This window comes from Oncorhynchus nerka, linkage group LG6 (genome assembly GCF_034236695.1).
Source record: "Oncorhynchus nerka isolate Pitt River linkage group LG6, Oner_Uvic_2.0, whole genome shotgun sequence".
Lineage (NCBI taxonomy): Eukaryota > Metazoa > Chordata > Actinopteri > Salmoniformes > Salmonidae > Oncorhynchus > Oncorhynchus nerka.
This window is the reverse complement of record NC_088401.1, coordinates 61,770,115-61,787,935: the sequence shown is the minus strand read 5'-3', so window position 1 is coordinate 61,787,935 and position 17,821 is coordinate 61,770,115. Positions and strand designations below refer to the sequence as shown.

The 17,821-nt window shown below is 40.8% G+C and overlaps 1 protein-coding gene across 1 annotated transcript; it reads left to right on the top strand.

The window, feature by feature from the left end:
* The first annotated feature begins 437 nt into the window (after positions 1-437).
* LOC115130804 (proteolipid protein DM beta-like) lies at positions 438-17,019 on the top strand. Its single transcript, XM_029662259.2, has 7 exons — positions 438-846; positions 11,664-11,856; positions 12,226-12,382; positions 12,858-13,011; positions 13,183-13,259; positions 13,508-13,573; positions 15,122-17,019. The coding sequence occupies exons 1-7, from the start codon at positions 810-812 to the stop codon at positions 15,272-15,274; spliced, it is 837 nt and encodes a 278-aa protein (XP_029518119.1). The 5' UTR covers positions 438-809; the 3' UTR covers positions 15,275-17,019.
* Positions 17,020-17,821: the final 802 nt, after the last annotated feature.

Sequence of the window (17,821 nt, the reverse complement as noted above, 5' to 3'; positions counted from 1 at the left end):
GGCTGTGCCCCTGCCCAGTCATGTGAAATCCATAGATTAGGGAATAATTAATCAATTTCAATTGACTGATTTCCTTGTATGAACTGTAACTCAGTAAAATTGTTGAAATTGTTGCATGTTGCGTTTATATTTTTGTTCAGTATATATGATAAGGGTCCCATGACAAGTCCTTGTAATAAACAAATTGATTCTGGATGATTAATATCATTATGAGAATTCCCTTTTGGATTTCTGAAATATATATTTTTTCAGTTAAGGAGAAGGTTCACTTCATGCAGCAGAACATAGCCAAGGGGGCTGACAGGCTTACCCATTCTCTCTGAAAAAAAGGGGTTATCTGGGTGGGCTTGGTGGGAGAGTGTTCGACACCTCTAAAGAAACACCCCTCCTCCTGGTCTCAGGGTAAGGGTATGTTTTCAAGGCTGAGCCGATGTTTCTATCATTGCCTCTCTATGCTTTCTGTTTTCTGACCACCTGCGCCTTCCTGCAAACATACTTATTGCATACTGAGACCACCCTTTTCCCTCACCACCCCCTGTATTCTCCACTGTTGAGACCAGGTTTTCAGCACTTGCCAGAGTGGCTCGCGATGGACAGCGCTGTGAAGACGCACTGATCTCTCTCATAAATCAACGGCACGACTACTTGAATTAAATCTCTGCTGACAAGAGGTCTGAACACAGAGTAGAGAGGGAGAGAGAGAGAGAAAGAGAGAGACTTCTGTGGACTATCCCTCAGCCGACAACACACACAGAAATAGAGTTCTGAGCTTTTGTCACATCAGTTGCTCTACATCTAGAATAGCCCAGATGGAAGAAGATATGGACGAGGGGCAGACTCAGAAAGGTAAGGAAAGAGAAGTGTATTTTATATTCAGGTGGATGGATTGAGATTCCATTTGAGTGAAATCCTCCCCTAATGTATTTGTCTATTGTCAGTGAAGTACTTATGCAGAAAGGTTTGAGAAAATATTTGGTTAATAATCTGGGTATAAAAAAGCATCTGTTTGGGTTGTTCCTTTGTCCATTGATTGTCTGCTTGACTAAAGTGTGTGTGTGTGGTGTGGGTGTTGTCTGCTGTCGAAACAGTCAGAGGGGTGTGACCTGCCTCTGTGAGCGCTGACTGTGAAAGCACAGGGAGGATTGTCTTTGTTCACGGGTGTCTCGGTAAGGCTCTCCCATGCCTGTCGAAATGGATCAGCGGAACATCGAAGACAAGAGACATCGAGCCAGTCCGCTTTAGTTAATAAAACCATTGTATTCCGACCATATGCATGTCCAGCTTTTGTATTCAAATCAAAGCGCTTTCATGCTTTCAGCAGACATTTTTTTGACGCATGTGAAGATTCCTTTCTAGTGCATATGCATGCAGGGTATGTTGTTTGCATTGTGCAAAGGGGTTGCCATTTAAAATGCAAATTTACCCCTTCGCCAGTGTTGAAGAAGTGTAGGCTTGAGGCAAAAATAGCAGTCTATAAATACATGATGTATAAATACATTGATGTTTACAAGCAGTTGGTTTGAATGAGCCTTCTTCCATATTAATTTAAATGCTCACTGGATGAATAAAAATGCTGTCGTTCTCTCCACTCTGAGGTGTATTTCTCCCCCTCAACTCCTCCTCCTCCTCCTTCCTTCCTTCCTTTCCCCCTTCTTCCCAGGTTCTGTGCATGTGACAGGGCTTCGTATGTCTGTGCTTCTTTTCTTCCCTCCTTCCTGAAAACCAGTGCTTCACAGGCATGTGTTGCCATGGCACTGGCCAAGTCTGGTCATTATCCCTGCAGCCACTCTGCTCTCTGTTCTGTTCCTGCAGATGACATTTTGGTATCCTGGACACACAGTTTACACAGTGTCTGTGTGCGTGTGTGCGTGTTTGTGTGAGTGTCATGGATGGTCACTCGTTAAAAAAAAAATGTTTTTCTGCTGTCCCCATAGGAGAAGTCCTTGAAGAACCCTTGTTGATTCAAGGTAGAACCCGTTTGGTTCCAAGTAGAACAATTTTGGGTTCCATGTAAAACCCTTTCCACAGCGGGTTCTACATGGAACCCAAAATTATTCTACCTGGAACCAAAACGTTTTTTTTTACCTGGAACCAAAAAGGGTTCTGCTATGGGGACAGCTGAATAATTGCATGTACTACAAAGTGATAGGCCTTTATTGTCTGGTAAGATGTTATAACCATTGGTGGCTGCAATATAACATTGGATCAGGAATTCTGTTTTCACACTATGATCCATGATTCTTTGGCACTAAGATGTCTCCAACCTGTGGGATGACTACCGGAAACTTCTTGATAGCAGTTTTGATTGAATACCCATCAGTCTCCAAAATAGAGACTGATGGGTATTGTACTCGCTCTCTCTGTGTGAATTCTTCATCCTGGAAGCCCAATCTGTCACATCATACAGTTGGCCATCTCCATCAATGTTCACCATACTGAACGAGACTAGCATCCAGACTGTGCATGCGTGTCTCGAGTACACCATGCCCATTCATTTGGGTGAAGGCCTTGTTAGTCTTTCTATAATGCTTAGCCAAGCACTCTTTACACTACTAGCGCTGCGGCCCCACTGGCCCAAAGGTGGCTAACTGGCACATCTCTTCTCTATCAAATTTGTAAAGTTATAAATTAAACAGGGTGCTAAAGCAGCTTGGCTAAGTGCTGCTCCACATTAACACTCTTCTTCTTTAGTGCCTCCTCTCTGAATCAACACACTGACTGATGAACTTCAGTTGCCTGGTCCCTGAACTGTTTGTGCTGTTTAGCCAACTCTTATGGTTCTACAACATGCTAAACCATAACAATGATCATAGGAGTCGGATACAGCACAAACAGGCCTGGTACCAGGCTACTGAAGTTCAGCTAGGGACACTTAGAAGTCTAGTGCTTGAAACAAGATGATTTGACCCTCCTGTTTCCAATTATGAAGTCTGAATGCATGCATAGTGTAAATGCCATGTAGTAGGTTGGCCTACATGCTTCTAGGCCTGCTACAGTATGTGCAGTGTGTCTTGCCCACTAGCAAATAATGGAATTTTGGTTCTCTGTTAATATTTGGCATTTGGTTCCTCCATGCAAACCTTAGCCCTAAAACCACCCCCTAAACAGAAAAGGCATCAACCTCAAACAAACATCAAATTGCCCCCAAATTTTCCTGACATTTCAATTATTGACACAAGGAAAATACATTTCACTTTACAAAGCTAGAGTAGCCATATTGAGAGGGACTTGGGTATGCTCTCACAGTATTACCTTCGCAGTGAGGGAAAGGGAAAGTGGATACATAGTTGTACAACTGAATGCATTCGTCTGAAATGTGTCTTCCGCATTTAGTGAGGTAATGTGATTTATGTTATTTATCTTTTAATAACAGTAACAAAATCCTCAGTGCAGCCATAAATAAACCTATTATTTGGCAACGACCAAAATTATAACTATTTAATAATGATTCATAAACTACATATTATCTAATGATGATCTATAAACTACTTATAAAACCACAACCCGTCATAAACAGTACTTCTATTAATGTAAAGTATTACCAAGTTATAGATTACACCTTACTGATATATTAAGGGTTCTAAGTATCTTGTCACTTGTCGCTTGGTTGAGACAATTATTCACATGACCACTGTAAATCTACTGAGCTGAAAGGCTGGTTTAAGAGCACATGAAAGGGGAGATTTAACACCCTCCTGGGAGTTAGGCCAATGAATGACTTTGGGCCTCCGCCGTGAGGGCCTCTCAAATGGCTTTATATTGCTTATATTTAATGTTCAATGTGTTTTGTATGTTACCTTAGATGACAAATTCATTTCAGTTTTCATTTCCGTGTATTTGTGGAGATTATGTAAAACATGTTTTTTTTAATAACTTGTATGGTAACACTGCTCCTATGGTATTATTTTTAGTCTGAGCTGAAGTCGTTGATCTTTAAAGTTGTCAGGCCACCTAGCTTTAACCATGCATTATATATAAATCTAAGCAACTCTCAGGGACGAGCAGCATCAAACGGTTATGCTTTTATCTAGTTGTTATATTATAATCTACAGTATGTGACCTCACACTCATTTTGGGGTAACTGGTCACAAACTGACCCCCCACCTCAGAGAACCCCGAGTCCATGACATATTTAAGAGGACAAGCAGATGTAAGTGCTCTTTCTCTGGGCCATTCCTCCAGCAACTGACCCCCTGTCACCTCCTATGAGGACATCCGTTATGTGTGGACCAGAGCTCTGTAGATCGTCTGTAGCCCTGTCCTGGCATTAGGGGCACCATGGATTAGCCGGGAGGCTACCATGCAAAAATAGTAAGAGTGGAATGCACCTACTGTACAGAACATGACACTGTATGGTTTTCAGACACAACATGACTGTACATGCAAATTTAAAACTGTGCATTTTATACCTCTCAGAGCTGCTTTGTAAATACTCAAAATAACAATAAATACCCCCAAATAGTTTGCATCACATTTAATTTCACTGTTAACAAAGGGTTACAAAATACCTTTGATATTCTGTTATATTGCTACTAGTGTTACAGATCTATTTTGGCTGCCAAATGGAAGAGGCTAAGCATTTTTAGCAACCAAAATCAACCAAATTGGATTCACAATCGTCCCATAGCCTGAGGTGTATTGCATTATGATAGTGTCCATACCAGAGATCTTATAATTCACTAGAGTGGCCTTTGCATCCAGTTAACATGACAAAAAAATTGTCCCTCTTGGTCAGGAAAACTTTCATTCTAGAAACTGGAATTGGAATTCTTGGAATCTATCCAAGATTATTACAAAAAACATGAATTCAAGTAGGGATGCCATAATACAGGTTTTCCATGTCTGTCATATATATTCAATGTCATGTAATAAAAGATACAATTTGCAAGTGCGCGAGAAGGGGTAACACAACCCATTGATCAAATAAAAGTATACTATTTACCCCATAAACTGGACATGTGTGTCAAGATGCAGCATAACAAATGGGAAAGCGAACGCTGCAACACGTACTCTTCCGACATTCCCAGACTGAAACATCCCCACTGCTTAGTGTAGGCTTATTTTCCCGCCTCCCATGGACGTCTCCAGGCCACCAGATCAAATGAACATTATTAAATGTGAAAATGTGCCTTGTGTACACCACAAGCTATTCTAACCAGAAACTAATTCACTTTTTCTCTTTGAATCTATCTCCTTCTCTCTCAATCTCTCCCTCTGCTTCCCTCCACCCTTTGTCCGTCTCTCGCTCCCCCCTTCCCCGTTTTAATGAAACTAATGCCACTATAGATCTTGTGATTGTGCGGCTGATACTATATGGATTCTTTTCTGAATGATCCTTAGGAGTGCTGCTGTCTTCAAGATGCATTATCAATGTTTTCTAAGAGGTGACCATTACATGATGGCAACCTCAACCTTTTAATGAGCCATTGTGTGCTGAGGGTGTGTGTGTGTGTGTGTGTGTGTGTGTGTGTGTGTGTGTGTGTATCCCTTTTGCCTGTCGGACATGACGCTGACAGATGGGAGAGTGGTGACCGTGGTAGGGGGGAGGGGGCATGGGAGGGGCCTGTCCTTTCTCTTTGTGTTAGAGAGAGAGAGAGAGACGCCTTCTGTTGATTGGACTGGAGAGACATGTTTGGGGTCAGAGCCGAATTACAGACTTTACTTTTTGAAGAGGGGCTGTTTGTATGGAGTACAATTGAAGGTGGAGCTGGAGCCTGTCTCTTGATTTAGCCTTTATTGTCAGCTTAGAGATAATCCACATGTAGCCATGTTTTCACATACTGTAGTGATTTCCAGTAATATTTAATGCCCCCCTAATTTGAAGGTTTCATATGAATCTAGTTCAAGAACAAAGTGTGGTCATCATGAGATAAATATAATAGACTATGTCATTGTTGACCATTAGCTACTTTTGGAGGAATGCTTTACTAATGCCAATCTGTAAAAACAACAGTTAATTTAACTTTTCTGTTATGCTTGTCTCCAATAACAACTGTAGCCTAGTCTCAGATCTGTTTGTGCTATCATGACAGCTCCTTGTCATCTTATTCATGATGACACAAACAGACTGGTGCCCAGGCTAGAAAAACTGGTCTTGTTGTTAAATACATTGCTAGAGAGAGTGAATGGTCCCTTTCACAACATATACCTAAACTGACACTGGGCCAGTTGATACCCAACAAGTTCTACAACACACTCAACCCTATTCCACTGTGAACATGATCAATTGGAACCCCAGTGGCAGCTCATTAAACGGGCAACTTTCTCATCCCAGGTAATGTAACAGTAAAGCAGCTGCCTTGAATAATGGATGGAAGTGGCTGACACTGTGCTGTTACTGTGCTGCTGGTGCTAAATTATGGATCAAGCATCCAGTGGCTCTTTCAGTCAATTCACACTCATTTTCACTAGCATGGCGCCAACAGATTGAGTCACGAATCTCAAGTTCAATGTAAGTCTGTGAAAAGGCTGGTAATTAGACTTATGATGAGAGGAGTAGCTGTTGTTTTCCAGTGGAGAATTGTTGAACTTGTTAGAAAACCAATAGTGCCATGCAAATGTATGATTATAACCATATCTGGTTCCCAATGAATCCTTAAGACTTCATATGTATTGCATTAAATGGCAATATGGCCACCAGTACTACCGCCCAATGCCCTTGCAATGAAGAACCATGTGAGTTTTTAACAATTCTAATATTGTCAAATATTTCAATTTATCCCCAAAACTTTTTTATAGTGATTCATGAAGTCCACAAAACATTTTCAAAACACACCAGTGGCGGTCAGTGCAGTTTAAGATGAGGGAGGAAGATCATTTTTTGAATCAGCATGGCCTTATTTCTATTACAGCATATTGGATGACTGTCCTTCATATTCCATTCACTCAGCTCAATGTAACATCGACAGGTTTAGATTACCACATCATACTCACATTTTCCCTATACCCATCATGGGGCCTATGAATGAAAGTTTATAACATAGGTGCACAGGTCTTGATAATTTTTTTGTAATCAACGTTACAGATAGTAACGCATTCAATACCGCCTTGCACACTCTTGCCTGCATCTAGCTGATCTAGGGTGTTATCATTAGTTCAACAGTTACTAATGAGAGTTTCTACTGGATAAATTCAGGTATGTTTATCCCTGTTTTGTTCCGTTTGTTTCCGTTTAAGAAAAGTTTTTCAACAGAATGGATGGAATGAATACACCTCTGATCACACGCAAACACAGTTCACTTTCATAGTAGCCACATACAAACAGCATGATCACTTTGCTTGTTGTATAATTCCTTCTTGCATCTACGCGCTATCCTCTTCTCACCTTTTCCCTTCACTTGTGGATGTCAGTGCACAACACATCATCTGTCTGTGACCAGGCTAAAATAACCGCTAAACTCTACACACAGCCTACATCGTCACCATATTAGCTAACGTCATAGTCAACATAGCTAATAGAACCCGCTACAATCATGCAGTACAGTGTACAGTCAGCAAGCAGTTTAGTAGTTACACTTGTGGGCCAAGGTGGCAATAAATTAATAAAACCAAAAGCTTACCTTGACTTGGAAGAGTTCCGGTGTTGGACAGCCATAGCCAGCTAGCTAACATACGTGTCACACCCTGACCTTAGAGAGCCTTTTTATTTCTCTATTTGGTTAGGTCAGGTGTGATTTGGGTGGGCATTCTAGTTTTCTATTTCTTTGTTGGCCGGGTAGGGTTCTCAATCAGAGGCATCTGTCTATCGTTGACTCTGATTGGGAATCATACTTAGGCAGCCTGTTTTCCACCCTAGTTTGTGGGATCTTGTTTTTGCACAGTAGCTGTCTAGCCCTGCAGAACTTTACGTTTGTTTATCTTTTATTGTTTTGTCGGTGTTTCATTATTAAATTATCATGAACACTTTCCACGCTGCGCTTTGGTCTCATTCCGACGACGTACGTAACAATACGACCCCTCTTTGTTTGAGTCAGGTGTTTGAATAGGCTAAACAATCTAGCTGCATTTGCTAGCTAAGTAAGTGAAAGTGAAAAAAATACAAGGAAATATAGCTATCTCTCTCTCTCGCTCGCTCACTCGCTCGCTCTCTGGCTTCTCCTTCATTTTTTAAATGAAATTGTTCAAAGCTGTTCAACTATTGTCTTTCTCTCTCTTTGAGTCAACTACTCACCACATGTTATGTACTGCAGTGCTAGCTAGCTGTAGCTTATGCTTTCAGTACTAGATTAATTCTCTGATCCTTTGATTGGGTGGACAACATGTCAGTTCATTCTGCATGAGTTCTGATAGGTTGGAGGACGTCCTCCAAAAGTTGTCAAAATTACTGTGTAAGTTTATGGAAGGGGGTGAGAACCATGAGAGTCAATGTACCCAGAGGAGGACGAAAACTAGCTGTCCTCCAGCTTTTTCCCATTCTTCTCTACAGATCCTCTCATGCTCTGTCAGGTTGGATGGGGAGCGTTGTTTCCAGAGATGTTTGATCAGGTTCAAATCCGGGCTCTGGCTCTGGGCCACTCAAAGACATTTGGAGACTTGTCCCGAAGCCACTCCTGCGTTGTCTTGGCTGTGTGCTTAGGGTATTTGTCCTGTTGGAAGGTGAACCTTCACCCCCAGTCTGAGGTCCTGAGCGCTCAGAGTGCTCTAGTGCAGGTTTTCATCAAGGATCTTCCTGTACTTTGCTTCGTTCATATTTTCCTCGATCCTGGCTAGTCTCCCAGTCCCAGTCCCAGTCCCAGTCACATAGCAGCACCCACCCGTAGCACGTGCTCCAGCAGGTATATTTCACTGGTCATCCCCAAAGCCAACTCCTCATTTGGCCGCCTTTCCTTCCTGTTCTCTGCTGCCAATGACTGGAACGAATTGCAAAAATCACTGAAGCTGGAGTCTTATATCTCCCTCACTAACTTTAAGCATCATCTGTCAGAGCAGTTTATCAATCATTGCACCTGTACACAGCCCATCTGTAAATAGCCCACCCAACTACCTCATCCCCATATTGTTATATTTATCTTTTTCTCCTTTGCATCCCAGTATCTCTACTTGCACATTCATCTTCTGCACATCTATCACTCAAATGTTAATTGCTAAATTGTAATTATTTCGCCACTATGGCCTATTTATTGCCTTACCTCCCTAATCTTACTACATTTTCACACACTGTATATAGATTTTGTTTATCCCATGTGTAACTCTGTGTTGTTTGTGTCACACTGCTTTGCTTTATCTTGGCCAGGTCGCAGTTGTAAATTAGAACTTGTTCTCAACTGGCCTACCTGGTTAAATAAAGGTTAAATAAAAATAAAAAAAATATAGAGTTCCATGTAGCCATGGCTCTATGTAGTACTGTGCGCCTTCCATAGTCTGTTCTTGACTTGGGAATTGAGAAGACACATTTAGTGGCATGTCTTGTGGGGTATGTGTGGGTGTCCAAGCTGTGTGCTAGTAGTTTAAACAGGCACATCTGTGCATTCAGCATGTCAGCACTTCTTGCAAAAACAAGTAGAGATGTAGTCAATCTCTCCTCCACTTTGAGCCATGAGAGATGTACATGCATATTATTAATGTTAGCTCTCTGTTTACATTTAAGGGCCAGCCATGCTGCCCTGTTCTGACCCAATTGCATTTTTCCGAGGTCCCTCTTTGTGGCACCTAACTACACGACTGAACAGTTGTCCAGATTTGACTAAACTAGGGCCTGTAGGATCTGACTTGTTGATAGTGTTGTTAAAAAGACAGAGCAGTGCTTTGTTATGGACAGACTTCTTCCCATCTTAGCTGCTGTTGTATCAACATGTTTTGACCATGACCATTTACAATCCAGGGTTGCTCCAAGCAGTTTAGTCACCTCAACTTGCTCAATTTCCACATAATTCTTTACAAGAAATATCATAGCTGGGAAACGATGGGAATCGGGCTTGATGACGTGACGACACTGGCGGTGGATTACATCTGGAGGTAGGCTAGGATGAGGAAAACACATGATTTCACGTGGAAAATCACATGATTTTGTGAAAATGTGAAATCATGTGAAAATGTGAAATCATGTGAAAATGTGTTTTTGGAACACTTCACGTAATCGTTTTTTTTTCAAATGTATCGTTTCATGTTATGTTGCTTTATATGTTGTCACATTATCACATTAACGTAACATAAGATCACATGTGAAATTCATGTGTTTTTTCAATAAAGGATCCCCAACCTAGCAGGCTGAGGCGGAGGTAGATGGCTAGCTTACTTGCTATTCCAGTCACAATCTGTATAGAAACAGATGCAGAGCGTGGAGGAGGGAGGAGGAAGAGGGCTATAGCTTTCGCAATGCAGTGCAACGGAAAATAAACACGAGGCGTGATAGAGGAGATGGCAAATAAATGACTGCTTGGCTGCGATGAGGGAGATGTCATTGATTGGTATCTCTGAGAATTACAAATAAAATAGAGTCAGCTCGTTTTTTTTTTTTGAATGGGGAACATGAGCGGAGATTGAATGGGTAAGAATTAATCAATGGTTCTAATGGTGATGTAGAGGCACTGGAGGAAATTCTCCAGTCGTATGAGCGTGAAATTACATTTGTGCATTTCATTAGTGCTGCGCATTGATTTGGGGAGCATATTTCAGAGTGCACTAGGAGGAGAGGAAATACTATTTGACACAATAACAGCTCATATCTGGCCATGAAAAAGAGTGGGGTTCACTAATGAAATTGGAATGCAAATGACATTAGTCTGAAACAAAGTTGTGCATGAATGACATGCATTTTTAGAGTATGTTGGCATAGCATCCGTTAGGCTGAAGGATGAACTCACTGTCCAGACTGCTTCCCTCAAACACATACACAAACCCTAACATACAGTAACACATCCATGGGATTGTGATGCTGTTATAATATGGTCACAGCATTTTGTAGAAACACACCAATCCAGTCAAATACACCCGGACATCCCGCCCACAGACACTTAGACTGAGGCACAGTCTCACACACTCACACAGACAGACATACACACACACACTTCTCGTAACATGTTATTATTCACCCTGATCCCTGTCCGATGTGTGGCCAGATAGAGTGGATGCCCGGGACGCCTATGGGTCAGAGTTCACCTAGGGTTCAGGCTGAAAGGGTCAACCACACCAGGGCTCTGCTGGGTGGGTTAAACCTCTGTAGGGTTAAAGTTGGGTTCACCTCATTCCTCATACTAGAATATCTGTAGCAAAGAGGGGAGTCACTCTCTCACTGCTTCACCTCCGACTGCATTTAACCACCAGTGTGTAGAGGATGACCACTGTATGTGAAATACCATACGGTACCATATTGTTCTTAGGTGAAGGCTGCTGTGTCAAAACCCTATGAAGTGTGCCACGCAATCACATAATATAAATTTTTAGAAACAGTTACCATGTTGATTATGGTACCTACTACTAGGATTGCTATGCACCTCATGCAACAACATCATTTTAGTGGTTGTGGTGTTGATATAAAGGCCTTGTACTGACCACAGCTTAGTCTGATTGATTCCTCTCAAGATATCTTCCAGCATTCTCAACCAGTACTCTCAATACAGTGTTTCTCCCTCTGTTGTCCTGTGATTTACTGTATATAGTGAACATTCCCTCCTGTCTTTCATGAAGTCTGACCTTCTCTGTCTCTCTTCTCTCTGTGTGCTCAGGATGCCTGGAGTGCTGCATCAAATGCCTGGGTGGCATCCCGTACCCGTCACTTATCGCTACCATCCTGTTGTACGCCGGGGTGGCGCTGTTCTGCGGCTGCGGGCACGAGGCCCTCTCTGGGACCGTCACCATACTGCAGAACTACTTTGAGGTGGTCAGAGGACCCGTGGATTCCCTTGACGTGTTCACCATGTGAGCAGGCTACACACCAATGACCTAAACTGGAAACATTCAAGATACACTGTTGTGTATCACCTGAAAGTTACCCCTATACCTAGTAGCTCTCTGTACTTTAGAAGAACCTGCATTGCAGATGGGCTCAATAAGACCAACATTGTATCCTGGTGAAAGAACACTGTCTCGATTTAAAATGGGTTTGAAATTAGTCACTTGTATAGTTACTGTGTAAATACACTATTCAATGTAACTTGATAAGTTTGACCAGACGGAGTTACAGAGGATGTAGAAATGTGTTTTTAATGCACAATAACAATTAAACAACAACGTAATAACTGTACATTACAGTTGTTTTCACACACTTTTCACTTTTTTTCCATCTAGGATTGACATCATTAAGTATGTGATCTATGGCATCGCCTCAGCGTTCTTTGTCTACGGCATTCTGTTGATGGTGGAGGGCTTCTTTACCAGCGGAGCCATCAAGGACCTTTATGGAGACTTCAAGATCACCACCTGTGGACGTTGCGTCAGTGCTTGGGTAAGGGGTCATTAATCACTGAATGATGAGGCTTATTGATCTTCAAGAGTAGCTTGTAACATTTTCTATGAACGACCTGTGTGTAAATGCAATGGCCCTAAGGGACAAAGTAGCTTTTAAAATGGCAGTGCCATCAATCACAATATTGTGTATAAAATGTGACTATGCTGTGTAAAAGGGCAGAATTTAGGCCTCTCTCCGAGTACCCCCATCTGTTCCACTTTCTATACCTGCACAACTGTTTCACGTGGCCAATCATCAAGTTTAAGTGGAATTAAGTGTCCTAGTACTGGAATAGATCAAAAAGTGGAATGTGGGGTATGTGAGGAGACATTTGGGAAACACTGATATAGACTCAGTCACAATAAATACTGATGGGAAATACTAACAGCTCTTAATGTTATTCCTAATTCACTTGACGTGAGGTATACCTGGAATCTGGAATCTACTGAGTCTCCTCTATCCTATGTCTTAGTTCATCATGCTGACGTACATATTCATGCTGGCTTGGCTCGGTGTGACTGCGTTCACCTCCCTCCCCGTCTTCATCTACTTCAACATCTGGACCATTTGCCAAAACGCCACCATCCTGGAGGGAGTCACTCTGTGCCTGGACCCGCGCCAGTATGGTAAGGATTCATGATATACAGTAGTTGGATTTACTGCTTCTCTGTGGGTAGTTTCAAACATATTACCCATGAATGTTGCATAGACATCTGTGGTATAGATATTCTGAGATAAATCAAAACTAATATGAAAATGTCAGAATAGCCTAATGAAATGTTCTCCTCTCTTTTCAGGTATTGTGCCAATTGGGGAGGGGAAGACTGTATGTACTGGATCTGACAAGTTTTACAAAATGTGTGAATCAAATGAGGTAGGTGATACAAATAACTTAACTACAAATACATCAAATGTGAATAACATATGTTTAATAAATGATGTGATACTTGGTTTCAAAGTTTCAAAGATCAAAATCTTTTGCAAAATGAACATTTACGTGCAACATCTATGAAGGTTTTAAATAATGCATATAATAAAATGTGTGTGGGTCTTGTACAGGTTCACTAGGGTTTTTATGGGGAAGCCTGACTCATTTTTTCCTTTCCTTTGTCTTTGATACAGCTGGACATGACATTCCACCTGTTTGTTTGTTCCCTGGCTGGTGCTGGAGCTGCTGTCATTGCTATGGTGAGACACAAAAACCGATTACTTTTCTATCTCTGTTGATATAGCTGATATCACAGCTTTGATTTATATCCATTTGAGGGCAATGGATATATGGACCATGTAATCTGTATATGAACGGCTGAGATCTGTGCAGGTCGCTGTATGTTCCTCATGTGACAAAATAGGAATCAGACATGTCAGTGATTTTTCCCCTGCACTAGTTTTATTTAACTAGTCCATAGGCAAACAAATTGTAATACAAGGTTCTGATTTGACGTGGCCATTTTGAAAATGACAGTAGTAGGTCAAATACAAGTGGTAACGGATGTAAATCAAATGTTGTGTTTTAATGGGCTCAGTTGATTTCTGTAGCTGAAATCTCTGTTTTGCTGCAAGTCTATGGGAATTGCTGGGGAGGCAGTATTTTGGCGCAGTGGAGAGACAAGGTTTTTCTTTGGCTCAGAGATGCTAGGCATTTCACCGCGTTGTCATGGAAACTGGGAGAAGAAAGGCCCGGAGCTTGTTGAAAACATCTCTCGGTAATTTGTGAGGAGCCATTTTCTAAGAAAGAGAATGTGGTCATCGTTAGTCAAAGATGATGGTGCAAATTTCAGTGAGACATTGCCTCCCATTTTAACAAAACAAATGGCTAGGAAACGGTGGTGGTACGCGACAGACACCCGCCAACAGAAGGGTGGCAGTAAAAAAAGGACACTACAATGTTAAAAAAAGATTCAATGCATGTCTGACTTCTATCTCATGCTGAACTGAAAAGGTGTTAATGCAGTAAGAAATGCATGGTCCTTCCATTTTATCTGATTATTTAACTGATTACTAAAACAAATGATTAATTATCAACATCAAATGCGAGATGAGATGTTTAACAGAATGGATGCAGTGTTTTCACTATTCCAAGTCCTTGCAGCTGAGACTGCAGCTTATGTTGGAATCCTTAAGATACCAGAAATTTGGTCTTTGTGTAGATTCAAGTCTATTAGCTTCTTATATTGATCTGATTCAGTGTGAAAGGTGTGGCAAAGTAACAACCACAGTCATTCAAGCAAAATACATTCACAATGGCTGTGCGTCTCCATGAGCCTTTTCTGCCATTGAAACCCTGGGTACTACCGACTGCTTCTACTGTACTGCCGCCTGCTGGCATATCAGTGAAATACACCATTGTGAATTGAAAAATAAAAAAATCGAAATTTGAGACATTGTTTTTCAGCTGTAGAATACTTAATTTGACTCATTTTCCAGGTTTAATTAAAGCTGTGGGTCACAATCATAGCACTTTAAATTTCTGCTGATGATGTCATGATGTGAAAATCCATAGAGATCCTATTAAAGTACTAATATTCTAATTCCTCTTTCTATGTTCTCCATTAAGACAGTTTCATGAAATCTGTAGTGATAATACAATATATAAATATGGTACACTTTCTTCCATTTCCTGACAGGCATTCATCTTTCCCTGATGGATGTCAGTGGAAAAGTGAAAGACCAATCATTTGTGGTGTGTTTGATTTTTCTCCCCGACTGAACTTGTGGGTGACTCATCTCTGTTAGATCCACTACCTGATGGTGCTGTCAGCCAACTGGGCCTACGTGAAGGACGCGTGCAGGATGCAGAAGTACGAGGACACCAAGTCCAAGGAGGAGCAGGAGCTCCACGACATCCACTCCACCCGCTCCAAGGAGCGTCTCAACGCCTACACATAAGGCCAGCGTGACGCCTGGCCCTGCCACCCTGCCCCTCCATCTCCACCATCCCCTTTAAAGAGGGGGGTGGGTGGCGCCCGGGGTCCTCGCCACCGCTGATGTCACTGGTGCGTCATATGACAAAGTGGTCCAGGGGACCCTCACAACCCATCCAAACGGCATTTCAGATGATGAGCCCTATTACCTCTCTTATGGACTGTATTATGATTATGATGATGATTATTAGTATTACCTGTAGTATTATGGCTTTTATAGTAGTTGGTAGTTCAGTACATAGTCGAATTGGAAGTATCTAGCAGAAGTATTTTTCATTTACTTTTTTACTTTGGAGAATTTCTTAGGATTTTTATGAGTTTGTATTTTTATCAAGTGTCACATTTCCCTCCTTTTATAATTGATTTATATTCATTTTTTAGGTGGTCAGTGAGGGCTTAAAGGTTTTCAAGCACATTTCTCATATTTGTGTGTCTGTACAGATCTCATTTTAAAGCACTATGTACATGGATGGGTGATCGGTGTTGAAGACTACAATATTTTCAATCACACAGGGGAACTTTTAAAGCTTCTGAAGCCTTTAAATACCAGTACTGCCAGGGATCTAAATAATAACTTTGAAGTGAAAAGCTTTTTTTTCTACCTGCGGTTACACGATAGCATTACCAAATTATAATTATACAAAAACATGATTTACTAGATGTGCCAACCCACTGGGCACAGATGTCAATTAAACGTCTATTCCACATTGGTTCAATGTAATTTCATTGAAATGACGTGGAAACAACATTGATTTAACCAGTGTGTGTCCAGCAGGAAGCCTGTTAAACAGGAAACACTTAGGTCATTATCAAAGAAGAAATTAGTTGCCAATATGATAAACAATGGATTATTTTATTACAATATGAGGCATCTTGCCAATTTAAAGATATGTATCTAAGGACTGTGAATGATTCCATCGTCTTCAATCATATGCCACACAAGCACACGGACACATGTTCTCATGACCCCATTTTTATTTCTTAAAGTTTAACTTAATAAATACAAGTATGAATGTTTTTGCAGATTTCTGCACTGCATATATTGAGATATAAATGCATACTTTGGTCCTATATGTTAAGCACTTCAAATTCAGGACAATTGATAAGAGAGTAAAAATAAGTTTCTGTGGTTTAATTCACCATGAATCCCTCAGTCTTTCAAAAATATTGACGCAAAAAAAAGTATTTCATGTCAAATTGAACTTTTTGGTGGATTTATCAGTCTTAAGAAAAGTGTGTCACAGTAAGTTATTTTATTTATGACAGTAAAGGTTGGATTGTATTGCTTACACATTATTATGCCATAGGACTCCGAAGGTGGCCTACCATTTCATTGCCTGGCAATATTTGTTTTGTCAGTATTTCTAAGAGCTAGTTTTGTGCACTTATTTGGACATTTCTGTGCTCTCTCTAGGTGTAAGCGCATTGGTGTTCAACTCAGAGTTGGATAACTGTACTGTTAGGTAAAAACTGTGAATTTAGATGTTTTTTTGTGGCATGGACAATTTTGTTTAACACTTTGCCTGTCTTGCTGGGTCAACCTTTTGTTTACATGTGCAGTACTAAACCCCCCAATGGTAACAGCATTATGCTACTGATATTAGACGGTAGTGTTTGAGTTGTGTCTATTTAGTTTGTGATGAGCTTTCAACCATGTCTTGAACTGACTATTGTACCAACGTTGCTTATTCAGTAAATGACCTGACAATGTTTTCAGCTTTCTCCTCGTATTAGTCTTTTGTACTTTCACAAAGAATGCTTACTTATGTGATAATGCCCTCGAAGCTGGTTTTACTGGTGGTGTTATCAGAGGATATAGCTGTGTTTTCTGTTTGTCTGTTGCCAGTTCGTTTTGTTTGTCAAGCTTACCAGCGTTTGTCCTGTCAGCTCCTGTCTTTTAGCCAGTGTTATCGGAAGATGTATTGCCACGGGTGTTGTTAGGCCCGAGACGAAGTCGGCAAACCGTCCCAGAATATCCTCCAAACACCGGCTTTGTGGACATTATCACTTTTATACAACGGGTTACCAAACATATTCAGCTTATGTTTGACATATTTTAATAAAAAAATATATTTGTATTAATTTATATATATATAATTTATATATATATACTATTTCATCCTTCCACAATATATAGTCCCGACACAAATCTAGGGTTACTAGAGACGCAGTCGCTCAGTTTTTTTTGTTCTGTATCTGTGGACGCGACCCAGTCGTTCGTTCTAAATGTTACATAGTAACATTGTCTTAATTTAATCTGTTCTGTACATACGTGTGCTAACAGTTGAAGTGGCTTTTCTGGCATGTAGGATCAAAATTTGCTTGCATAAATAAAAATCACTGTATTCCCTGTGAAACACTCCACAGTGTTCTTATTACAATAACTGTTCCTTTAAGTACAGTTTAGCAAGTATTTTCATTTCCAATGACCAATTGGGTTGGGGTAAGAGTTAGGGTTACTGCAATAAGTACAGTGTAACATTCAGTAATTACAAACAGAAAATAGTGTGTA

What these genes read in the sequence shown, in the direction of transcription:
- LOC115130804 (XM_029662259.2), top strand. Translation starts at nt 810, where the DNA reads ATGGAAGAAGATATGGACGAGGGGCAGACTCAGAAAG. An exon ending in CGAGGGGCAGACTCAGAAAG is followed by an intron (nt 847 to 11,663) that starts GTAAGGAAAGAG and finishes CTGTGTGCTCAG; the next exon opens with GATGCCTGGAGTGCTGCATC. An exon ending in TCCCTTGACGTGTTCACCAT is followed by an intron (nt 11,857 to 12,225) that starts GTGAGCAGGCTA and finishes TTTTCCATCTAG; the next exon opens with GATTGACATCATTAAGTATG.